The sequence below is a fragment of the Pristis pectinata genome, chromosome 26, assembly GCF_009764475.1.
Source record: "Pristis pectinata isolate sPriPec2 chromosome 26, sPriPec2.1.pri, whole genome shotgun sequence".
Taxonomy (NCBI): Eukaryota; Metazoa; Chordata; class Chondrichthyes; order Rhinopristiformes; family Pristidae; genus Pristis; species Pristis pectinata.
This window is the reverse complement of record NC_067430.1, coordinates 30,336,597-30,360,750: the sequence shown is the minus strand read 5'-3', so window position 1 is coordinate 30,360,750 and position 24,154 is coordinate 30,336,597. Positions and strand designations below refer to the sequence as shown.

The 24,154-nt window shown below is 44.5% G+C and overlaps 1 protein-coding gene across 3 annotated transcripts in view; it reads left to right on the top strand.

Annotated features, from left to right (window-relative positions):
- Positions 1 to 24,154, top strand: part of rap1gapa (RAP1 GTPase activating protein a) — a 302,062-nt gene that overhangs the window by 170,897 nt on the left and 107,011 nt on the right. For all 3 annotated transcript variants that reach the window (XM_052039185.1, XM_052039183.1, XM_052039182.1), the window contains exon 3: positions 14,578 to 14,671. In XM_052039185.1, the coding sequence (XP_051895145.1) occupies positions 14,578 to 14,671 (94 nt within the window). The remainder of the gene's footprint in view (positions 1 to 14,577; positions 14,672 to 24,154) is intronic.

The window sequence follows — 24,154 nt, the reverse complement described above, 5'->3', positions numbered from 1 at the left end:
TGTATGTTCCTAGTGAAGGGAATAATGAGGTCTGGGCGATCAGGTTTCATTACTGACCCTTGGGTTGTGTTGTATGTTCTGCTCATGAGGTCCAATTTGGAGAGTGATCACTGACTGGGAACTTGCGGAGAATGTCAACTCAAAACTCCAAGGTATAAGAAGGCACCATGCCCCTACACTACTGCCTTACCCCAGTTTCAAGTTCCCATTGAACACGTGTTCAGATTGTGGTGTTACCAGTTTATTACAGCACAGTAAGATCACCGGGTCCAGTTCTCTGAATGAGGGATTAGTGAATCCTCCAAATCAGAGCTCGATCTCTTCTCTGTTGTAACTCTGGTCATGGACCTTGCTATTGCTGTTATCTGTTTCAGTGTTACACCTCCTCTGGACGCTCACACAGTACCCTCCCCAACACTGCTTTCTTATCTAAGCAATCAGTTCATTTTTCTTCAACGTCACACTCTGCTGTATTCAAATTCCATGAAAATTGCCTGGAGATTCTGCAGAGAGTTCTTCTCATTCAATGTCTCCCAACCTGGACAAACAGAGAAATAAAGAAAACCCACTGCCTTGTCATCACCGTCCATCAGCGGGCAGTTGGTCTGTTTAAGGAAGACTTCCCATTGCATCTGGTTGCCAGGGTTAATACCAAGGCAGTTTGGTGAGCAAAGTAGAGAAACCTAAAACAACGATCAAAGCACAATAGTAATTAAAATTAAACTATTAGAATTCCAAACAAAAAGTTCAAACCAATGCGAATTCCATTAGAAGCAACCTCACTGAGTAACTTTCTCTCAGCACGAAGCCTTACCCCCAGGGAACACTTCTGCAGTACAGCGGTGCTGCTTTCTGGCAATTCATTTGCATGTTTATTGAATTTCAAAAATGTCAGATGTTCACTTATATTTTTGGTCGGCTTCTCCATGTGAGGTGAATGTACGTACCAGTTAATTTATCCAAAAACCCAGTTAGTCTATAACCATAAGAAATGGGATTAATGTAGGATTTCAGTAAATGGTTGGTTGATGGTCAGCATGGACTCAGTGGGCCGAATGGCCTGTTTCCTTGCTCTGGCCCAGCATCTCCCTGGCATCCCCACACTTCCAAGAGTTTTACTATGTTGGGTCTAGCTAGGGCCAGCGTATTCCTGACAGAGTGTGTGTTTGTAGGAGAAAAGCTGTTATATACTCAGACTGGCTGAGGGATGAAAATTTCTGCAGTGGGACCGGGAGTCATTTTCATAGCAATGGACCGTGATACCTTAGTATCCCATTCCACTCCTGGTTTCAAACTCAGCATACCGCCAGTTCTCTCTGTAGTCTTAATCTCTGCCCTGCTTAAACTATCTCTGCAACTCTAACCCACTAGTTCTCTGAATGCTCCTGCACTGGTAGGCTGAACTTGAATATTTGATGATGATAACATCAGAAGTGATTCCCAATGTGTGCTCTCTGCGTCTCCCTGTTGAGATGGATTCACCTGGGGCTGCTGGAACATTGCAACATAAACCATGCTCTTCAATAAAGTAAAACTGTAACTTCATTTTGCCGCTTAAGTAGAATCCACTGCAAAATCCCCCCAGCTGCAGTTTAATACATTTGTTCACCTTTCTTTCCAAAATGGGTCTCTGTTCAAATCTAAAAAAGACTTGTGGATTGAATTACAATAAACAGATCAGCTACCAGGCTGGCTTCCAGACTTTGTTACTATGCCCTATAGGGAATAAAGATGTTGATGGAAAATATTATTGTTTTACAAACTTTGTGCAGGTTGTCCCTGCCGTATTATGAAAGTTTGGCTGGTTAGTTAGTAATTTTACTGAAAAAGAAAAAATTGTGAAGACTTGCATTTCTCTAGCGCCTTTCACGTTCCTTTCAGAACATCCCCTGAATAGCTTTCATTTTTTTCCCGAGTGTTGTCACTACGTAATGGCAGCATGTGATGAAGTCACCGCTTGTAGATTTATCCATGCAGAACTGATACCCTTTCATTGAAATGGAACCAGAACGAAACTTCAAACTGTTTGACAATATACAGCTTAAATTAACATTCAATATTTTCTTCAAAGATTTGTCTTGAAGTTTTTTTGATAGTTGATGATGATGGAGGTTAAGTAAAGTCACTGATTCTTTAAGTATCTAAATCCGCCCTCCCATAATACCTGTGCTGTTCTAAATTTTACTGTAGAGAAGGGGAGTGATTGGCTCAAATGTTCCTCCTGGGAGATTAAATTTCCTAGGTTGTTATTGTGAAAAGATTAATATTGATGCATTCACTTCTAACAACAGAAATATCAGTTTCACTGCTTTATCTGGCCAGGGGTTAGGGATGGCATTCTCCGAAGTGAGAAAGGTTTGCATTTCTTATAATCCTTTCCCAACCATCGTCGTTGCTTGCCACGACCTCATTGACATACTTCACTGTCAATGAAGTAGTCTCTTGTACAGTCACTTACAATGTAGAAAATGCAGTAACACGGCATTCTTCCACAGAGCAATGTAATAACCACCAGTAAACCTAATCAAATCTAATAGATGATTGAAGGCCAAATACTGTCCAGAACATCACGGTAATTTTCAAAATAGCACCATGGGGTCATTTATGTGTATCTGAGTGTCATCTTGAAAACAGATGCCCAAACACTCTGGAGACACAAGAGACTGCAGATGCTGGAATTTAGAGCAACAAACAAGATGATGGAGGAACTCGGCGGGTCAGTCAGCATCTGTGGAGGGAAATGGACAGTTGACATTTTGTGTCAAGACCGTTCATCTACACTGAATGAAGGGTCTCGACCCTCCACAGATGCTACCTGATCAGCAGTTTGTTTTTTGCCCAAATACCCTGTTTGCATTCCTTATGGTCAGCACATAAGGTGAAGTTTGGTCATTGGGACCTTACACACAATCCGAGATTGGTCATTTAGACCATCCCTCACGTAGCTCCAACTTTGAATATTAGACGCTGCTGGAGTTTGTGGGATCTGCAGAAAACATTCCACGTGCACAAGGTCAGTAGATCCGGACATTGGGTTGTCTGTTCTCCCTTGGTCCTTGCACGAGGGAGGTGCCTCTGATTCCTTTATCCAGCTCGTGTTCCGGGATGGGCTGCTCTGGAATTCACTCTGTCCAGTTGAAAAGTCAGCGCATAATGTGTCACTTGGCAATTGGGTACTAACTGAATCTCCAATGTTCATTCAAGAACACCCCTGACTCTGGTCCGTCCATGGGTCATCCAATGGACATCATCAAACTTGCCAGCCTGAGGTTCCTCTCCTTCCAAAAAAAACCTCGGAAGTGTCAGAGATTCTTGGCACTGAGGGTTCCTTCAGGTCCCTCCCAAGGAAATTCAGCCCCAATACTTTCCCCTTGATCATTATCCAACATTCATTAAAATCTAATTACTTTATTGCTTAGATTACATTTTGTGGGATTTGTACTCATCAGGGTGAGGGATATCAGGGAAATCCCAGAAAAATGAATCATTCATCCTTGTGAGGTGTCACTGAATGTAACATGCTATTTGTCCATTCTGGCTCCTAAATATCCACCAACCACTTGAAATATGCTGCCAGAGAGAGTGGTTGAACCTGGGTCACTGACAGCATTTAAAAGAAGTATCCAGATGAGAACTTGAATCACTTGGGCATCGAGGGTTCTGGGCCAAGTGCCAAGGGATGGGATTAACAGAGAAGGCTACTCACTGGTCAGCAGTGGACAAGTTGGGCTGAATTGCCTATTTCCATGCTGTACAATTCTGTGAACCAACCCCCACTTCCTGCCCATTCCCTGGGTCTTATTCCTACTCTTAGTTTCCTGTAGTTCCGGGTGAATTATAATCAAGTCACAGCAAGATTCCACTGTCTGCTCCTCCGTTTCAGACATACGATCCTGACACAACATTAGCCTTCCCCACAAGAGCAACTGTGTGATCATCAAACGTCATTACAGAATGGGTAGCGGAGTACACTTAGTCTGCAAACCCACCACCCAGACCTCCACAGATGTTACTTACTTTCATAAGAATATCTGTAATGCAGAGCAGAACTGTCTAAAGCAAAAAAATCACTGGAATTTTTAATTACTAAAATTCATCAGAGTGATAAATCACTAGCAGTTGTTGGTTGAAGCTGGTGACGGCTGTTTTTATGATAAATGATGTGGCATGATCACTAAATTGAACCGAAAGTGAGAAATCAATTTACTCTTACTGTCCTGCCTCTGTGACTTGTTAAGCTGCAGATCGTGTTTGTTCTTTGATCTGATCAGTACCTGAAAGTGGATGCATGAGGGAGGGAAGGAGGAACAAGATGAAAATATATCTTTAGTCAAACATCATTACTTCCAGTTCTCTGGGGAGATAATCATTATAAAAGGCCCGAAGAGGAATCAGACTAATGTGCATCAGGAAAAGGGTGCAGTTGGCATTTAGTAATGAAAATATAATTACAGTGGAGAACTCGCCCAGCAAGCAAGTTGGGAAGGTGAACCGTGTGATGGATCCTTGATCTTTAACTCTCAAGACTCTTTTTGCGAGACTTGGGAATGGTGATCCATCTTGTTGTACATGAACTTCACCAGAGGTGACACCTGAAATGACGAGAAAGGCTGAACTCATCTGATTGTCTTCCTGGCCATGTCCCAAGCAAGCAGCGGAAACTGAAGGTCCTGGCAGCAACACATCTGTAGAAGCGTTCCAGATGTGTAACACTACACAGAGGCATGAGAGGGGGATAGAGCAAAGTGTAATTGCGGCTACAAATCGAGGCCCACTCAAGCTAAGCGTACAGTCAGCAAGTCTGATGCCTTCATAGAACCATAGAACCTGGGAGGTAACTCAACTCTTCAGGTCAGAGTTGTCCCCAGAATGGCCTGTCATCTACCAGTGAGGCAAATGAATAGTAAACCTCCATTCCCCTCCCTCTCCCACTCTTGTATACCTGTTTGTGGCCTCCTGCACTGTTATAGAGTCACAGAGAAATACAGCATGGAAACAGGCCCTTCGGCCCAACTCATCCATGCCAACCATGGTGCCTGCCAAGCTAGTCCCATCTGCCTACATTTGGCCCATATCTGTCTAAACCCCTCCTATCCACGTACATATCCAAATGTCTCTTAAATATTGTTCTCGTAAAACTATTGCCTGCAATGGTCATCTTGAGGTTCACTTCCCATTCCCACAACAACTTGTCTGTCCTCGGCCTCCCCCACTGCCAGGGTGAGGCCAAACACAAACTGGAGGGACTGTACCTCGTATTCCGCCTAGGTAGTCCCCAACCCAATGGTATGAACGTTGAATTCTCCATTTTCAGGTAATCTGCACCCCCTGTGTTCCTTTCTCCCTCCTGATTCACCCAGGTTCTCTCAACACCCCTTTCTTTCCAAACCCTGTCCACCCCCCAGCCCCATTACCCAGTTTCTTTCCCCTCCCACTGGCCCTCATCCCTCCCTTATCCGCTTCCGCTGATCAGATTCCAGGAACTGCAGCGGCCTGTTGTCTCCAGTTCACACGTCCCAGCCTCTGTCCATAGCTCCACCCTTCCCTCCCTCACCTGGGTCCTTCTGCTCATCATCCCCCTCCTCACCTGGATCCACCTATCGCCTTCCAGCTCCTCCCTCACCCCTCCTCCTCACCTCTTCACACTGGCCTCTTCGCCTCTCCTCTCTCAGTCCTGAGGCAGGGTCTCGACCCAAAACATCAACCATCCCCTTGCCTCCACAAATGCTGCCTGACCCACTGAGTTCCTCCAGCAGTTTGTTTTTTGCACCAGATTCCAGTCTGCAGTCCCGTGTCTTCTACTAGCTGCGCCACCCTGCACACTAGGGGCAATTTACAGCGGCCAATTAACCTACCAGCCCACACTCCCTTGGTATGTGGGAGGAAATCGGAACGACCGGAGGAAGACCATCGAGTCACGGGGAGAACGTGTAAACTCCACACAGGCAGCACCAGAGATTGGGATTAAACCCTGGTGAGGCAGCGGTTCCACTAGCCACTGTACCACACTGAACAATTAGAGAACTATCAGCACGAGGAAGGCAGGGGGCTTTTACTCCCTGCCATCTCTCCAGAAATGTACTTTAGACTCTTATTACAAACTCCCATTTATGCTGTTGTACACATCTCAGTGGGTAACAGGTCAGGCGTATTTGAAGCAATAAATCAGCTTCAGCATTGACTTAGTCAAAGTACAAAACCCTGCTGTTGCCGCACAGTGTGAGTTTGCTAGAATTGGTAGATAACATGACAACTGTGTGTTTGGCCTGGGGTAGCCATGAATAATGTTTCTGCATCAAAATAACATGTGGAGCACAGTACTCAGTAGCGAGGCACATCAGTTCAAAAAGCTGATAAATTATATTCCAGGATAATATTCATATTTTTAATGGAGATACCATGATTTTGTATACGGTGAATTTTGTTCTGGAACGGTAGAATCATAATCAGGTTTATTATCACTGACATATGTCGTGAAATGTGTTGTTTTGCGGCAGCAGTACAGTGCAAGACGTAAAAATTACTTTAAGTTACAAAATAAATAAATAGTGCAAAAGAGGAATAACGAGGTAGTGTTCATGGACTCATGAACCGTTCAGAAATCTGATGGCGGAGAGGAAGAAGCTGTTCCTGAAACATTGAGTGTGCGTCTTCAGGCTCCTGTACCTCCTCCCTGATGATAGTAACGAGAAGAGGGCATGTCCCGGGTGGTGAGGGTCCTTAGTGATGGATGCCGCCGCCTTGTGCCCGTGGTGGAGCTGGCTGAGTCTACAACCCTCTGCAGCCTCTTGAAATCCTACACATTGGAGCCTCCGTACCAGGCTGTGATGCAACCAGTCAGAATACTCTACACCGTATGTCTGTAGAAATTTGCAAGAGTCTCTGGTGACAGACCAAATCTCCTCAAACTCCTAATGAAGTAGAGCCACTGGCATGCTTTCGCCATGATTGCATCAATGTGTTGGGCCCAGGATAGATCCTCTGAGATGTTGACCCCCAGGAACTTGAAGCTGCTCACCCTTTCCACCGCTGACCCCTCAATGAAGACTGGTGCGTGTTCTCCCGACTTCCCCTTCCTGAAGTCCACAATCAATTCCTTGGTCTTGCTGACGTTGAGTGCGAGGTTGTTGTTGTGACACCACTCAACCAGCCGATCTATCTCACTCCTGTACATCGCCTTGTCGCCATCTTTATTTTACGGACCACTCTTTCTCACCGCTGGCACCATGACTGCAGCATGTACCATTGACAAAATATCCTGCAGGTTACTCACCAAGGCAACTCCATCAGTACCTCACAAGCATACAAGCCGTATCACCTAGACGATCGAGGGCACACAGGAACACCACCACCTGCAGGTTCCCTCCAAGACTCACCACGTCCTGATTTGGAAATATTTCGCTGTTCCCTTGTCGCTGGGACCGAATAGAACCATAGAACAATACAGCACAATACAGGCCCTTCGGTCCACCATGTTATTGCTGCCCTTCAAACCACACCTAAGACTATCTAACCCCTTCCTCCCACATATCCCTCTATCTAAAATTCCTCCATATGCTTATCGAACAATCTCTTGAACTTGACCAACGTATCAGCCTCCACCAACACCCCAGGCAGCGCATTCCATGCACCAACCACTCTCTGGGTGAAGAACCTCCCTCTGACATCTCCCTTGAACTTCCCACCCATTACCTTGAAGCCATGTCCTCTTGTTTTGAGCACTGGTGCCCTGGGAAAGAGGCACTGGCTGTCCACTCTATCTATTCCTCTTAATATCTTGTATACCTCTATCATGTCTCCTCTCATCCTCTTCCTCTCCAATGGGTAAAGCCCTAGCTCCTTTAGTCTCTCCTCATAATCCTGGAACTCCCTCCCCAGCGCTGTGGGAGCACCTTCACCAGAAGGACTGCAGCAGTTCAAGAAAGCAGCAACTCACAAAAATTCTAGCCTTGTCAGAGACCTTTGCATCCCAAAAAATGGAACAAAATAACGTCAAGCTGTTACAGGTTGACCACACCATTGCTGGTGACTCACTGCCTGCTTTTAAATTCACTCTCAGAATAAAGACATCACTGAGAAAGCATAATTGCCCACTTCTGTTTATAGGTAAGACCTGTCTTAAGTAACTTTGCTACTTACACGGTGGTTATAAATATATACTACCTTTTCTTCAGACAACGTTGATCTGTGCTGGACCACAGTTCCAGAGGGACTGCCCCCTGCTGGTTAATGTTAGCCCACGAGTGGAAGAGATCAGAGCCAAACTTTAAACTGTTCCCACTGGAAGAGTCTGCAGCAAAGTTCACCCGAGCACTTGCCGGAGAGAGGAAATACACGACTTTTTCCCCAGAGTTTTCCCGGGCTGTTGGAGTGTATCACAGAACAGAATATACAACAGTACAGCACAGGACCGAGCCTTCAGCCCAGGATGTCTGTGCTGACCCTGATCCCAATTTAAACTAATCCCACCTCCCTGCACGTGGTCCATATCCCTCCATTCACTGCCTGCACATCTGTCTATTTAAATGCCTCTTAAACATTGCCCTCACATCTGCCTCCACCACCACCCCTGGAAGCACATTCCAGGCACCTACCACTCTCTGTGTAAAAAAAAACTTGCCTTGCAAATCTCCTTCAAGCATTTCCCCCCTCTCACCTTAAATCTATGCCCTCCAGTGTTTGATATTTCCACCCTGGGAAAAAGAGTCTGATTGTCTATGCCTCTCATAATTTTATAAACTTCTATCAGGTCTCCCCTCAGCCTCTAACACTCCAGAGAAAACAACCCAGGTTTGTCCAACCTTTCCTTATAGTTTATACTCTCTAATCCAGGTGAACCTCCTCTGCACCCTCTCCAAAGCCTCCACATCCTTCCTGTAATGTGGCAACCAGAACTGCACACAATATTCCAAATGTGATCGAACCAAAGTTTAATACAGCTGCAACGTGACTTGCCAGTTGTTATACTGTGCTCAATGCCCTGACTGATGAAGGCAAGCATGCCTTGGCAATGAGCTTACTGTCCGTGAGGAAGCATGGATAATGAGAGTGATCTGATGTAGAATGCCTCCACTGAGCTTGGGGAGGGGAAAGAAGAGCAAGCCTTCAGGTTTCCAGCTACCACTAACAGTCTAACCATGTTTGAGCTAACTGTGTTGGTTTTACTAGTTCCTTGTTCAATGTCACCTAACATCTCAGACAAGTTATGAATCCTGCACCCCTTCTAGTCTCTGATTTAATCTGTGTTAGTCTTTGTTTGTGGACGGCACAGCAAGTGGTTTGACTGCCTCACAGCTTCAGTGACCTAAGTTCAATCCTGACCTCTGGTGCTGTCTGTGTGGAGTTTGCACATTCTACCTGTGATTGTGTGGGGTTCCTCCCACATCCCAAAGATTTACAGGTCGGTCTGTTATTTAGCCACAGTAAATGTGGGAATTGGGGGGGATGCATAAAATAGGATTAGTGTCAATGTTTGCTTAATGGCTGGCATAGACTCTGTGAGCCAAAGTACCTATTTCTATCCTGTCTCACTCTATGACTCTATAACTGAGCAAGGCTTGTAACCAAATTTTAAACACAGTATGGTTCTGAGTTCTCAGAGATTACCATGGTATAATTTGAATTCATCAAAATAATGGTTTGCAATGGAATAGATTAGCCTCTGAGCTAAATATTCCAGCGATCTCCATCTCTTGTGTGAATAAATTATTGAGATTGGTGATCAGGCCTCTGCTTTAGAAATGCAGGCAATCTCCTTTGAAATGAAAGAGCAAATGGATCAACTTGCATTTCGTACTCTATCTATAAAAGTAAATGCTGTGAGTGCTGGGGATACTCAGCAGGTCAGTCAGCCTCCACGGAGAGGACAACAGGTGATGCTTCAGGTTGCTTAGATAACCTGAGCCAGCCTGCAAAACTTGGTTTCAGAAGGGCTTGAAAAATTTTTCTGATCATTGAAAGATTTCCTTCAGTCACTCCAATGGACACTGTAAATAGATTAAATCTGCACAGCATCGTTTAAATTCCAGCTATGTACTTGCTGGTATTCTTACGGAATATCCCTTCTAATTCTAGACTGTTGCTGGATTTCCCTGCCTAAATCTTTCCGCCTCAGTAATCCTTTAAGATGCTCTTGAAAATCCAGCTTATTCTGCCTTTACAGATGGCTCTCAAGATATCGTTGGAAGAAGCTTACATGCCCCAACCTATATTCATCCCTCAAGTGATGTTATGAAAATGGCCGGTTATGGTCATTGCAAATCTATTTAATCAACTTTGAAGCATCCAGGCATGATGGAAGGTGCTATATAAATGCAAAAGCAAGATACTAAAGATGCCAGAAATCCAATAGATAAACAAAAGCTCAGCAGGTCAGGCAGCGTCTATGGAGTGAGAAGCTGAGTTAATGTTTTATCAGAACTGAAATGTTATCTCTCCCTCTCTCTCCCTCTCTCTCCCTCTCTCTCCCTCTCTCTCCCTCTCTCTCCCTCTGTCTCCCTCTGTCTCTCTCTCTCTCTCTGTCTCCATAGATGCTGTCTGACCTGCTGATCATTTTCTATTCTATAAAATTCCTTCATTTTTTTCAATTAAATACTGGGGTTACTTGTGATGCATCTGTCTTCAAACTGTGTTCATTCTGTGTTAATTTGTTAAAGCCGGGCTGTATATGCTGCCATGAACATAGGGAGGAGACTTGCTGGACAGGCTAAACCTACTGCAGTAATTAGCTATAGGCAGAAACTCAGATGTGGCTGATGCCTTAAACATCTTCATACACCACTTCAGTGCTTTTGCAATATCTATGGTGGGTCCTCCCACGGCTTTGCCTTCAAGACAGGAGCACGTCAGCCCCTTTGCCTTGTTAATTTACACTTTGGATCCCCCTGGGGTGGCAGGAGGGAAATACCTGGGGCTGCTGAGCTGAAACCTTGGGAGCTTGGACTCCTACGCTCTTGGTTTTATTCCATACTAACCAAGATTCTACACCCTTTCATTCACTCCTTCCCTATCACTTTTTACTCTCAGTGCTAATTTTTCCTCTTCCAGAGTTACTTATGTCACTTCTGAGAGTGATTGATAGGAAAAGGTGAAAATTAGATGCCAGAAATAGAAAGTGCACATTCCCTTTGGTTCTTTAAGCTGATTAATCACCGCAATGAATGATTCTTCAACGTTTACTTGCTTAAAGTGTCCTGACCTCTCAACGTCTGTTTTATGGTCCACTTTGTAAATGCTGCAGAGCTGTGCTTTATTGCTCTAAAATTCACGGCAGTTTCATTTATTTATGAACGTGTCAGAAGTGTTTCTTTCAAGCCCTGATCCCCTACTCTGCTCTTGCCCACATTTGGATAATTGGTTAGTTCTCCTCAGCCTGGTCTCCCACAAGAAATAGCCACATTCCTAACCACTCTTCGTGTTTCACAGATGGCCCCATCTCTTTGTTTGCTCGAGATGTTCTCCCAACAGCAAAACACTTTTACTGCAAGTGAAAATCCAGGCAATTCCTCCAGAGAAATGTTGATACAATATTAATGAAACCTGATGCTATTAAAGATTAGCACCTGCTTCTGCCGGCTTTGTCTGTGAGAGTGGCAGGGCTGCGATTGCTGCTCTCTTGTATGCCAGGACAGAACAGAAGAAAACAGCCAGCCAGAATCAGCCAGTAAACTCTCTCTTCCTCTGATCCTTCTGCATGCATCTTCTCTTCACCCGTTCCACCTTTCCTCTCACCCTCTCCTCCCCTTTCCTACTCTCCCTCACCATCTTCCCTTTCCCCATTCCCCTCTCCTACCCTCTTCACCACCCAACTCGGCTCCCTTCTTCCCCTTCCACATCTTCCTCCATCTCCACCTACCCCCCCCCCCCCCCCCCCCCCCCCCCCCAACCATACTCCTCACTAAAACTTCCCACCACCAAATCCCTGGGTCTGGTGCTGAATCCCAAAAAAAAACGTTGGCATGGCAACATCCCTTCTGGAGAGGGTTGCTTAATTAAGACACACATCATAAATGCAAAGCAAACACTCAAATGGTGTATGCTTTGCTGCTCAATTGCCGTTTCTGGGAAAAGGCAGTCGATGTGCAGTGTTTGCCTCTCTCTCTCATTACCAGTAGCAGGACTGGGGGCACACAGAGTGCTGCTCATTTCTGAAAACTGGTTCAAAGCCATTCAGTGGACTGCCTGACCGGTCGTTCTAGGGCACTTGTCATTTTTTTTTTGTTACCTGCGTTGACAAAGTGATTGGAGTTGAATTATTTGCTTCTCACCTGCAACAGGGCTTTGGTTTAAAGATCTCGGTGTACAGGTGAATACTTTTTGATATTTAAATGTTAATATTTCCGATGGGACATATTGCTCTGAATTCTTTTACTGTTATCTGTAAGTGCTCCAGAAATCCCACCGAGGTATTCAAATGAGGCAGAAAATGTTCAGGATTATCGTCGTGGTTAAAACGTTTGAATAAATCTTTTACATTGCGGCAGTCTTTCTGTACATTATCAAGAACTCCAACTGCTTCACCGGTAGATGGTCACAAAAGAAGCAGCCTTTTCACCAGCTATTCTATATTCATCCTCAGCTTTGTTACAATAATGTAGAGATTTGAAGAACTTGAAGGTGATGAGGGGCCAGACAAGTTTGGAAAAAAAGCCATCCATGCAACTGGGAAAGAAATTCTTCATAATTTTGGTCTCATTGTTGTAATATTTTAGATATATTGCAATGTGCTTGATGAAGGATTGTGTAATTATCTTAAGAACTTTTACTAGTAAGTTAAGGGTCTAGAAATTTGTGCTTGTGTTTGAAGCAACTGCGGTTTAACACAGATGCACAGCAGTAATCCTGGTACCCGTCAGTCAAGCTCTGCTTGTCAATTATGTGGAAACTCAGATGCATGAATGGGATCATTACATTAATGCAGTTCTGTTGAATCGGGAAGAACAGTATCAAGGATGAAATTGGAGAGAAAAATGTTACAGTTTAGGTAAAATCACTGCGAAGGGACTATGTGTATATAAGACTATGGTTTTAAAAAGCCAAAATTGTTGCCAATCCCACTGCCTGGAGAGATATTTAGTTGTCTGCAGGCAATAGATCCTCAGTTGCATTTCTGGTGTATGTAAAATTAGCTCACTTTAGGAAGGTTGTTAGAGGGATCTTGGTGTTACAGTAGGCAAAGGAATTTAACTAGGGATTCCTCATCTGGAGAACCATTGGGTTAGTGTGCACCTACATATCAATAACACTGAAATCACTGAATTCATTCCTAGGATTTCTGAGAACCTGCTTTCTTTGAGCCTTGCGCTCTGCATGGTCCTAATGTTATTTGCACTGTTGATTTAATTATTTATTAGATTGCGATGTAAAGCATCTACTTGGTCCAGGAGAGGATGGGTTTCTCTCTCGTTCCCCTGGTTAGACAGCCGAATCTCTGGGATCTTCTGGATGCCTTATAGAGGGTTATTAGGATTGTTCTTTGTAGAGATAGCTTGTACTGTGGGTACAGGGGAACCAGTGGATGTACTAAGATTTCCAGGAAACATCCGACAAAGTGTTACTTTAGAAGTTATTGTGTAAAATGAAAGCCTTGTTTTGGCACGAATGCAGGACCGCCTGAAGCAGAGAGTAAGCATAAAGGTTTATTTTCTGATTGGTGAGATGTAGGGAGTGGTGTGCCACGAGAATCTGTGCAGGGCATCAACTTTTTACCGTTGTATAAAGAGCTTGGGTGAAAGTAACAAAATTTCTATCAATAGACGAGTGAGAAGTAAGTAGTGAAAAGGACATAACAGAGGTGTATGAAATACCTTGTAGCAGTGTATAAAATCATGAGGGGCACAGGGTGAATGCACACAGTCTTTTTCCCAGGGAAAGGGAATCAAAAACTAGAGGGCACAGGTTCAAGGTGAGAGGGGAGAGATTTAAAAGGGACGAGGGGCAACTTTTTCCACACAGAGGGTGTTGCGTATATGGAACGAGCTGCCAGAGGAAGTGGTTGTGGTGGGCACAATGACAACTTCTAAAGGATATCTGAGTGGTTCACGGATAGGAAAGATTTAGAGGGATATGGGCCAAATGCTGGCAAGTGGGATGAGCTTAAATGGGCATCTTGGTCGGCATGGATGAGTTGGGCCGAAGGGCCTGTTTCTGTGCTGTAAGACTCAATGACTCTATAAGAAAACTACAAATGGATATAGATGGGTTAACCGAAGGGGCAAAGATCTGACAGGTAGAATACAATGTGGGAAAATGTGAAATTGTCCATTTTAGCTGAAAATTAACCAAGAACCTTGTGATGTAGATGATAAGAGAGTGCATAGCTCTGAGATGCAGAGAGATCTGCATGTTCCGGTGTGTGAGGCTAGTGGGCAGGCACGTTCAGATCAGCCATAATCTTATTAAATTAGGACAGGTTTGAGGGGCCGAGTAGCCTACTCTCCTGCTCCTAATTTGTTTGTTTGTAACTGAACTCAGCAAAAGAACCTACTGGCCAAAAGATCGGAGGAAGGAATTAAGGTGGTTGTAAAATGGGGGCAAAAGAAAGCTGTACTGAGCTGATGACTCACTTTCTTCACACAGGAAGCATGATGGAGGGGAGCACAACATCTCCAATTCATTAGAGCCACCAAGCCCAGAACCACAGTCACTGTACTCAACACGGCCCAATCACAAGGTAGGAAAGTCTTGTGTCTTGTGAATGATTTACAGGAACGTCCCATTCATCTTGTACCTACAGCAAACAGGCAAATGGTAAAGGTCTGCTGTTCAAATTCTGGTGGCAACTTTCATGTGTGATGCATCATCTTGTTGAATGACTGCAGCATATCTAATGGAAAACACTGAGCACGGTGAGAGCCAGAGAAATGTCACATCTCGCAGTGACTGTGGCCAGTTATCTCTTTGTGTCCTTCCTGCTGCCTCCAGTGACACCGTGAGTAACCCTGAGCATTGCGGTATTGCCAGACATTTACTGTGGCAAGGACAGGGAGGTGGTAACACTGCAGTAAATTCTAGTAGGTAGTTAAGGGTGGTTGGGGACCCATGTTCACCCATAGTCAATCTGCCGTAAAACTGTCTCAGTATCTTCAGCACTGAATCCCAGCAGTGGGGTATAATGGTGAAGGTATTTCTTAGCAAGTCTCCAATGAGGGTGATGCAAGCCAATTTTAGGTTCCAGGATTCAGAAAGGCTGTAAGGATGAATAGAACAGAACAACTCACCTGTTGCTTGACTTGGACAGGTACGTGGATTGGAAAGGTTTAGAAGGTTATGGACCAAATGCTGGCAAATGGGACCAGTTTGGATGGGGCATCTTGGTTGGCATGGACGTTGGGCTGAAGGGCCTGTTTCTGTGCTATATGGCTCTATGACTTGAGGTCATATCAAGGCTATTGTGCAAATGTTGGATCTATTTTAATCAGAACAGATGAGGGAATGGAAGGAGGGGTTGAGATTATCAAGTAACAAGATTTGCCAAACCGAACCAGGTTGTTTCTGGAAGTGCAGAATGTGAAGAAAATCCTGTCCACGGTGTTAATAATTAAAGCATACCCAATGGCACCTCTTTCACATCCCCTTCCCACCGGTGCTGCCACGTTCTCGAACCTTTACTCCAACCTCTTCTGTTATTGTCACTTTAGCACTTATTTTTGCATGACTGTACTCTGCACTATTCCGTTGTTTTTGTGCTCGTCGTTGTATTTATTAGAACCATGAATACCGTTTACTCTGTGAACTTCACGTGAGCAAGGAATTGGTAATTGGGTTTGTTATTGTATATGTTTCGTGATACTTTTGTTTGCGCGCCATCCAGACCAATCATTCCATGCATAAGTACATCAAGGTAGTGCAAAAGGAGGTCAAAACAGAATGCAGAATATAGCGTTATGGTTACAAATAAAGTGCAGTGCAGGTAGACAAATAAAGTGCAAGGGCCATGACAAGGTGGACTGAGAGATCAAGAGTTCATTGTTATTGTATAATATGTCTGTTCAAGAGTCTTATAACACTGGGATAGAAATTGTCCTTGAACCTGATGATGCATGTTTTCACGTTTTTGTATCTTCTGCCTGATGGGAAGGCGGAGAAGAGAGAATGTCCGGGGTGGGAGGGGTCCTAGATTCTGTTGGCTGTTTCCAGAGGCAGTTGGAAGTGTAGACAGAGTCAATTTCATTGCCCCCTGATGTACATGACAATAAACTAATCTGAAACTGAATCAGATCCGAATAAATTAGGTAATTATTGGAAAAGAGAATTTCAATGAATGGAAACAACACAGGTGCACAAGGTTACAATGGAACTTTGTTGAAGGAAGATAAACACCAGTGAAGATTGGTTGGGCTACACACTATCTCCTTGTATTTCTCTGCATATTAATATGGATGTCACAAGATATACACTCTTAGTAAGCTAGAAGAAATGCCATATTAGATCTAGTTTTAGTTAATGAACTGGGACAGGTGACAGATCTATCAGTGGGTGAGCATTTGGGGGTCAGTGACCATTGCTCCATAACCTTTAGAATTGTCATGGACAGGGATAGGAGAAAAGAGGACGGGAAGATATTTAATTGGGGAAAGGTGAATTATGAGGCAATAAGGCAAGAACTTGGGAGTGTAAATTGGGGTGACATTTTTGAAGGGAAATGTACTATGGAGATGTGGTCGATGTTCAGGGATCTTTTGCAGGATGTTAGGGATAAATTTGTCCCGGTGAGGCAGAGAAGGAATGTTAGGGTGAAGGAACCGTGGGTGACAAGAGAGGTGGAACAACTAGTTAGGAAGAAGAAGGCAACATACATAAGGTGTAAGCAGCAAGGATTGGACAGGGCTCGTGAGGAATATAGAGTAGCAAGGAAGGAACTTAAGAAAGGGTTGAGGAAAGCGAGAAGGGGACATGAAAAGACTTTGGCGAGTAGGGTTAAGGAGAATCCCAAGGCTTTTTTCTCGTATGTGAAGAGCAGAAGGATGGCTAGAGTAAAGGTAGGTCCGATTAAAGACAAAGGTGGGAAGATGTGCCTGGAAACTGTGGAAGTGGGTGAGGTTCTCAATGAATACTTCTCTTCAGTATTCACCAAGGAGAGGCGTCTTGATGATGCTGAGGACAGTGTTGGTAAGGGTAATGTTCTAGAGTATGTAGATATCAAGAGAGGATGTGTTGGAGCTGTTAGAAAATATTAGGATAGATGAGTCCCCGGGGCCTGACGGAATATTCCCCAGACTGCTTTGTGAGGTGAGGGAGGAGATTGCTGAACCGTTGGCTAGGATCTTTGAGTCCTCGTTGTCCACGGGGATGGTACCGGAGGATTGGAGGGTGGCGAATGTTGTCCCCTTATTCAAGAAAGGTAGTAGGGATAGTCCAGGGAATTACAGGCTGGTGAGCCTTACGTCTGTGGTGAGTAAGCTGTTAGAAAGGATTCTGAGAGATAGGATCTGTGAGCATTTAGAGAATCATGGACTGATTAGGGACAGCCAGCATGGCTTTGTGAAGGGAAGATCTTGCCTCACAAGCCTGATAGGGTTCTTTGAGGAGGTGACCAGGAAGATTGATGAGGGTAGTGCAGTGGATGTGGTCTACGTGGATTTTAGTAAGGTGTTTGATAAGGTTCCACATGGTAGGCTTCTTCAGAAGGTCAGAGACCAAGGGATCCAGGGAGGCTTGGCCGTGTGGATTCAGAATTGGCTTGCCTGTAGAAAGCAGTGGGTTGTGGTGGAGGGAGTGCATTCGGATTGGAGGGCTGTGACTAGTGGTGTCCCACAGGGATCGGTTCTGGGACCTCTACTTTTTGTGATATTTATGAACGACTTAGATGAGGGGGTGGAAGGGTGAGTTGCAGATGACACAAAGATTGCTGGTGTTGTGGATAGTGTGGAGGGCTGTCAAAGCTTGCACAGGGATATTGATCGGATGCAGAGCTGGGCTGACAGGTGGCATATGGAGTTCAATCCAGAGAAGTGTAAGGTCGTACACTTTGGAAGGACAAACTCCAAGGTGGAGTACCAGGTAAATGGCAGGATTCTGGGCAGTGTGAAGGAGCAGAGGGATCTGGGGGTTCATATCCACAGATCACTGAAAGTCGCCTCACAGGTAGATAGGGTAGTTAAGAAAGCTTCTGGGATGTTGGCTTTCATAAGTTGGGGGATCGCGTTTAAGAGCCGTGAAGCGATGATGCAGCTTTACAAATCTCTGGTTAGGCCACACTTAGAGTACTGTGTCCAGTTCTGGTCACCTCATTGGGGGAAGGATGTGGAGGCGTTGGGGGGGAGGGGGGGAGTGCGGAGGAGATTTGCCAGGATGCTGCCTGGATTAGAGAGTATGGATTATGAGGAGAGACTAAAGGAGCTAGGGCTGTTCTCATTGGAGAGAAGGAGGACGAGGGGAGATATAATAGAGGTATACAAGACATTGAGATGAATAGATAGAGTGGACAGCCAGCGCCTCTTTCCCAGGGCACCAATGCTCAAAACAAGAGGACATGGCTTTAAGGTAATGGGTGGGAAGTTCAAGGGAGATGTCAGAGGGAGGTTTTTCACCCAGAGAGTGGTTGGTGCATGGAATGCACTGCCTGGGGTGGTGATGGAGGCTGATACATTGGATAAATTCAGGAGATTGTTAGATAAGCATATGGAGGAATTTAAGATAGAGGGATGTGTGGGAGGAAGGGGTTAGATAGTTTTAGGTGTGGTTTGAAGGGCGGCACAACATGGTGGGCCGAAGGGCCTGTATTGTGCTGTATTGTTCTATGGTTCTTTAAGAACTGAAAAATATCTCTGCTTCACATTTGAGCAAGGCACTGTAAAATGCCAGATTACATCTTCACTGTTAAAACCTTCTGTGTTGTGGCTGCTTTATATTCAGGCCCAGAGGCAATGAAGTGCTTGTTATCATGGACTGAGACCTGGCGTCAACTCCAGGAGGCAATCTCACAGCACTTAGCATGGCTGGAGTTGAATTGCCACTGATGTAAGTCAAGCTGTTGGAGAGGCTGGCCTGGAGTCCTTGAATTTCATCCTTAATGTTTGAAGAAACCCAACGCATTCATTGCCACTGTGGCAACAGAAGAGTCGATCCACATTAAAAATTAACTTGCACTTAGTCTGGTGAGAAAAGCTCAGAATATATGTGAAAGCATACGCATACATCATTGTAGCCCCTGTTTAACGAGTGGTGTAGAGCAGCAGCAAAATAAAGCATTGTTGGCTCTGCTCCCTGACTCAGACCTCCCAGATATAGTATTCTTGCCATTCCAGCTTTTTCCCACAACCTTATTCTATTCTCTTGGCAAAGAGGCAGTTTTCATCTCAAAGCTTTCAGGATAAACTGACCCAGGATTATTCCTCACCCTTTAACTCCAATTCACTGCAGATTGTCAGGTTCACTATGTTCAGCTCTCCTCACCAAAACGGAATAAATAAGAAACCATCAAAAATGAAGGTTAAAGCTAATAGTTAGATTTATTAATGCAGTAAGAAGCACAGCTAGTTTAATAAGCCTTGAAATCCCAGTGGAGTGGAGAGAACACAAGTGGAAAACTAGAAAAATTGCATGCAACTCAGACCTGCTGGCTTTTATCTCCATCGGAAGCTTACCTGGTGTGATGGGGGTTATTTTTTGGTTCTAGTTGTGTTCTGTCTTGTTTAATTTTGTCCAATTTATGTTCAATATATGTCTTTCTTGTGAATGTTGTGCCTCTAATGCCATGTGCCTGTGAAGCTGCTGCAAATTCTTCATTGCACCTGTGCTGACATGTAGGCGTGCATATGACAAACTCGACATGACTGACTGTGGCTGAAAGGGTCTGGCTATTGTGTTGTTTTCATCTTGATTCCAGCATTTGCTGTCCTTTGTTTCTCTGGCTATTGTGTCCACTGATTTGGGGCAGTTACATCCTTTAGCTTAAAATCACCTCACCTGAATGCTTTAGTCTAATGACATGCCACTACAACACTATTCACCCATGTATGTCACCGAACCCCAAAGACCTCAGTTAGAATACATTATTAGATGGGGCTAAAATTACAATGTTATTTATATCAAGGAAACCTTTACAAATGTGAATGGAGTGTTAATGTGTAAATGTCAATATCTTCCACAAATATTTGACGACTTGCGTTTAAGGTTCAACAATGGGGATAATTGAATTGGTCTGCTCTATGACTGTTTGGTCAAACTGACACTCATTGTAATCAGCACCATTTGACTTTTGTTCTTTCCAAAAAGGTGTTTATGCAAAGGAGGCAAATTAGAGCAGAAAGGAGCTGGCGTGTTTTCATGGTCTGATTTTGATTTCACTTCCATGCTTTGGTTGCAATTACATCAGGAAATATGGACTTTAACCAGAGATTTGATTGAGTCTTTCTGTCTCAGATGATGTGAAAATGTAGCAGAGATACAAGGTAGTAGATCTGCCAGAGGAAGTGGTTGAGGCAGGTACAATACAACATTTAAAAGACATTTGGATAAGTACATGGATATGAAAGGTTTAGGTGGATATGGGCCAAGTGCAGACAGATGGGACTAGCTTAAGTGGGCACCTTGGTCAGCAAGGACGAGTTGGGCCGAAGGGCCTGTTTCCATGCTCTCTGACTCCGTAACAGTGCAGGATATAGGAGAGGGAGGGGAATGGAGGTACACTATTCATTTACCTCCATTTTATTACAGTAATACCCTGATTCCTTATTTCTTGTTTCAGTATTATAGTACACAAAGATCTGAAAATGTGGTCCGTAGGTATAACAAAGATTTGAGGACCTTTGCTTGTCAGCGAGAGTTGAAGATATCGATTTATTAGTGGGTGAGGTTTGTAAGTTCCCCGGGGAACTTCTGCCCTTCTGAAGAGGAATCGCCTTCAAATTACACAGTGAGCGCGGAGTACAAGTGCACTAACATCCTCTTGCAACATCCCTCTGTTTGTTGCCGTAATGAGGATGGTAACCTGTTCATGTTTCATTAAAATAATGCACAGGGCAATTTAGGTGTAAATGTTTTATCAGCATTGCACAGTCTGGTCGGATGCCATTCAGCTGTAATACAATACATGACCTGGCGATAAGCACAGCGTTAGTGCCATAGAGCATTACAGCACAGAAACAGGCCCTTCTGCCCATCTAGTCCATGCTGATCTGATCTTCTGCCTTGTCCCATCGACCTGCACCCGGACCATATCCCTCCAAACCCCTCCCATCCACGTACCCATCCAAACCTTTCTTAAATGTTACAATTGAACCCATATCCACCACTTCTGCTGGCAGTTCGCTCCACACTCGCACCACCCTCTGAGTGGAGAAGTTTCCCCTTAGATTCCGCTTATATATTTTACCTTTCACCTTAAGCCTATGACCTCTAGTTCTCGTCTCACCGAACCTGAGGGGAAAAAGCCTGCATACATTCACCCTATCTATACCCCTCATTATTTTGTATACTTCTATATGATCTCCCCTCATTCTCCTGCACTCCAGGGAATAAAGTCCTAACCTATTCAACCTTTCCCTATAACTCAAGTCCTCAAGTCCCGGCAACATCCTTGTAAATTTTCTCTGCACTCTTTCAAGCTTATTGATATCTTTCCTGTAGGTAGGTGACCAGAACTGCACACAATACTCCAAATTCAGCTTCACCAGCGTCTTGTACAACTTCAACATAACATCCCAACTCCTGTACTCAGTGCCCTGATTTACGAAGGCCAATGTGCCAAAAGCTCTCTTAATGACCCTATCTACCTGTGATGCCACTTTCAAGGAACTATGGATCTGTACTCCCAGGTCTCTCTGTTCTACCACACACCTCAGAGCCCTACCATTCACTGTGTAAGTCTTACTCTGGTTTGTCCTCCCAAAGTGCATCACCTCACACTTGTCTGCATCAAATTCCATCTGCCATTTTGCAGCCCATTTTTCTAGCTGGCCAAGATCACACTGCAAGATTTGATAGCCTTCCTCGCTGTCCACTATGCCCCCAATCATGGTGTCATCTGAAAATCTGATGATCCAATTTATTACTTTATCACCTTGTTGGTATTGGAATTGGTTTATTATTGTCACTTGTACTGAGGTACAGTGAAAAACTTGTCTTGCATACCAATCGTACAGATCAATTCATTACACAGTGCATTGAGGTAGTACAGGGTAAAAACAATAACACAATACAGGGTAAAATGTCACAGCTACAGAGGAAGTGCAGTGCAGGTAGACAATAAGGTGCAAGGACATAACGAGGATGATTGTGAGGTCAAGAGTCCAACTCATTGTATAAGGGAACCATTCAATGGTTTACCATGTTATCATCTAAATCATTAATATAGATGATAAACAACAACGGACCCAGCGCCGATCCCTGCGGCACACCACTAGTCACAGGCCTCCAGTCAGAGAGACAACCATCCACTACCACTCTCTGGCTTCTCCTGCTAAGCCAATGTTGAATCCAATCGACTACTTCATCCTGAATGCCAAACAACTTAACCTTCTGGACCAGCCTCCCACGCGAGGCTTTGTGTTCCTTCCCTCCGTGACTACCACCGGCTGGTTGAGGGATTGAGAGAAGAATGCCGATTACTCCCCCACCCACCCCCACCCCCCCCCAGCACAAATAAGGAAGAAACGTTCCTGGAGAATTGATCATGACATATTCTAGGGATATTTCTAAGAACTGTAGCAACAAATTTGCAGTGTCTTCATTTACAGCTGAATCAGCTACTGCTGCTGTAAAAACTTCTGTTTTGTTTAAAAATAGATAACATAACTTCTCAATCCATTTCCTGAGGGAAACATTTGTAGAATGATGCACTTTCAGACACTGAGGTTTTTTTTTCAAATCCACATCTCCTGCAAGGATGGTTCTGTAAAATGTACAAGCCTTCCGGTGATTTATTTATATGATTGTCGTACTGCACAGTTCTACAGTGAAGTGGGTCTGCCTGTCAGCAGCGATGGGGGAGCTGCTCATCATTAAAGCACTTCTCTGTTGACCATTGCTGCTGTGTTCTGCTTCTAAATCTGAGCATCTTGCCTGGTGAGGCATTGTCAGCTGGGGAGAGGGACGATGTAGGTCAACTGGCCTTCTCCTCACCCGATATTGGCACACCTACATCAGGCGAAAATACCTCCCTCGTTCCTTCTTGCTCAGTCTCTCTACCCTGCACATTAGTTCTCCCACTTGTTCACTTTCATTCCCTTGCCTTTCCCCACCTCCTCGCCCTCCCCTTTCACCCCCCTGCCCCCTCACCCCTCCATCCCCTCACCCCTCCCCTTCACCCCTTCATCCCACTCATCCTTCCTTCCCATTCACCCCCTCTCCACTCCCCTCCTTCCCTCTCCCCTCCCTCCCTCTCACCCTTCCCTCCCCCTCTCACTCACTTCCCTCCCTCTTACTCTCTACTCTTCTTACCATCTTACCCCCTCCCCTCTCCTCCCCTCTCCTTCCCTCCTCCCCTCCCCTCTCTGCCCAAATTCAGTCAATGATGACAAGGTAAATATTCTGGAGAATGAATGTGTGTTGATTTTAGTTAATCTGCTTTGCTCTTATACTTGGCAGTGTAGTCAGTCATTGCCTGGGCCATTAAGCAACCAGGTTTATTTAATAAGCAGAGATACTTGATGCCAGATATGTTTTATGTTTCAAAACTTATTGTTATGATGAAGTCAAGGCAGTTCACGATCAAACAAGTAAAATTCCAACAATTCCAAAAAAAAGTAACAGAACATTGGTGTGTGCAGGTGAAATACAAAGGCTCATTATCTTTTCTGTGTGATTTGGGGACTTCCACACAAAAATGCACGATGATTTGAATTGGAATAAGATTTATTATCACTGACATATATGATATGAAATTTGTCGTTTTGAGGCAGCTGTACAGAGCAAAGACATCAAATTACTATAAATTACAGAAATAAATAGCACAATAAAAAGGAATAACGAGGTCATGTTCATGGGTTCATGGACCGTTCAGAAATCTGATGGTGGAGGGAAGAAGCTGTTCCTGAATTGTTGAGTGTGGGTCTTCAGGCTCCTGTACCTCCTCCCCGATGGTAGTAACGAGAAGAGGGCATGCCCCAAATGGTGAGGGTCCTTAGTGATGGATGCCGCCTTCTTGAGGCACCGCCTCTTGAAGACGTCCTCAATGGCGGGGAGGGTTGTGCCTGTGATGGAGCTGGCTGAG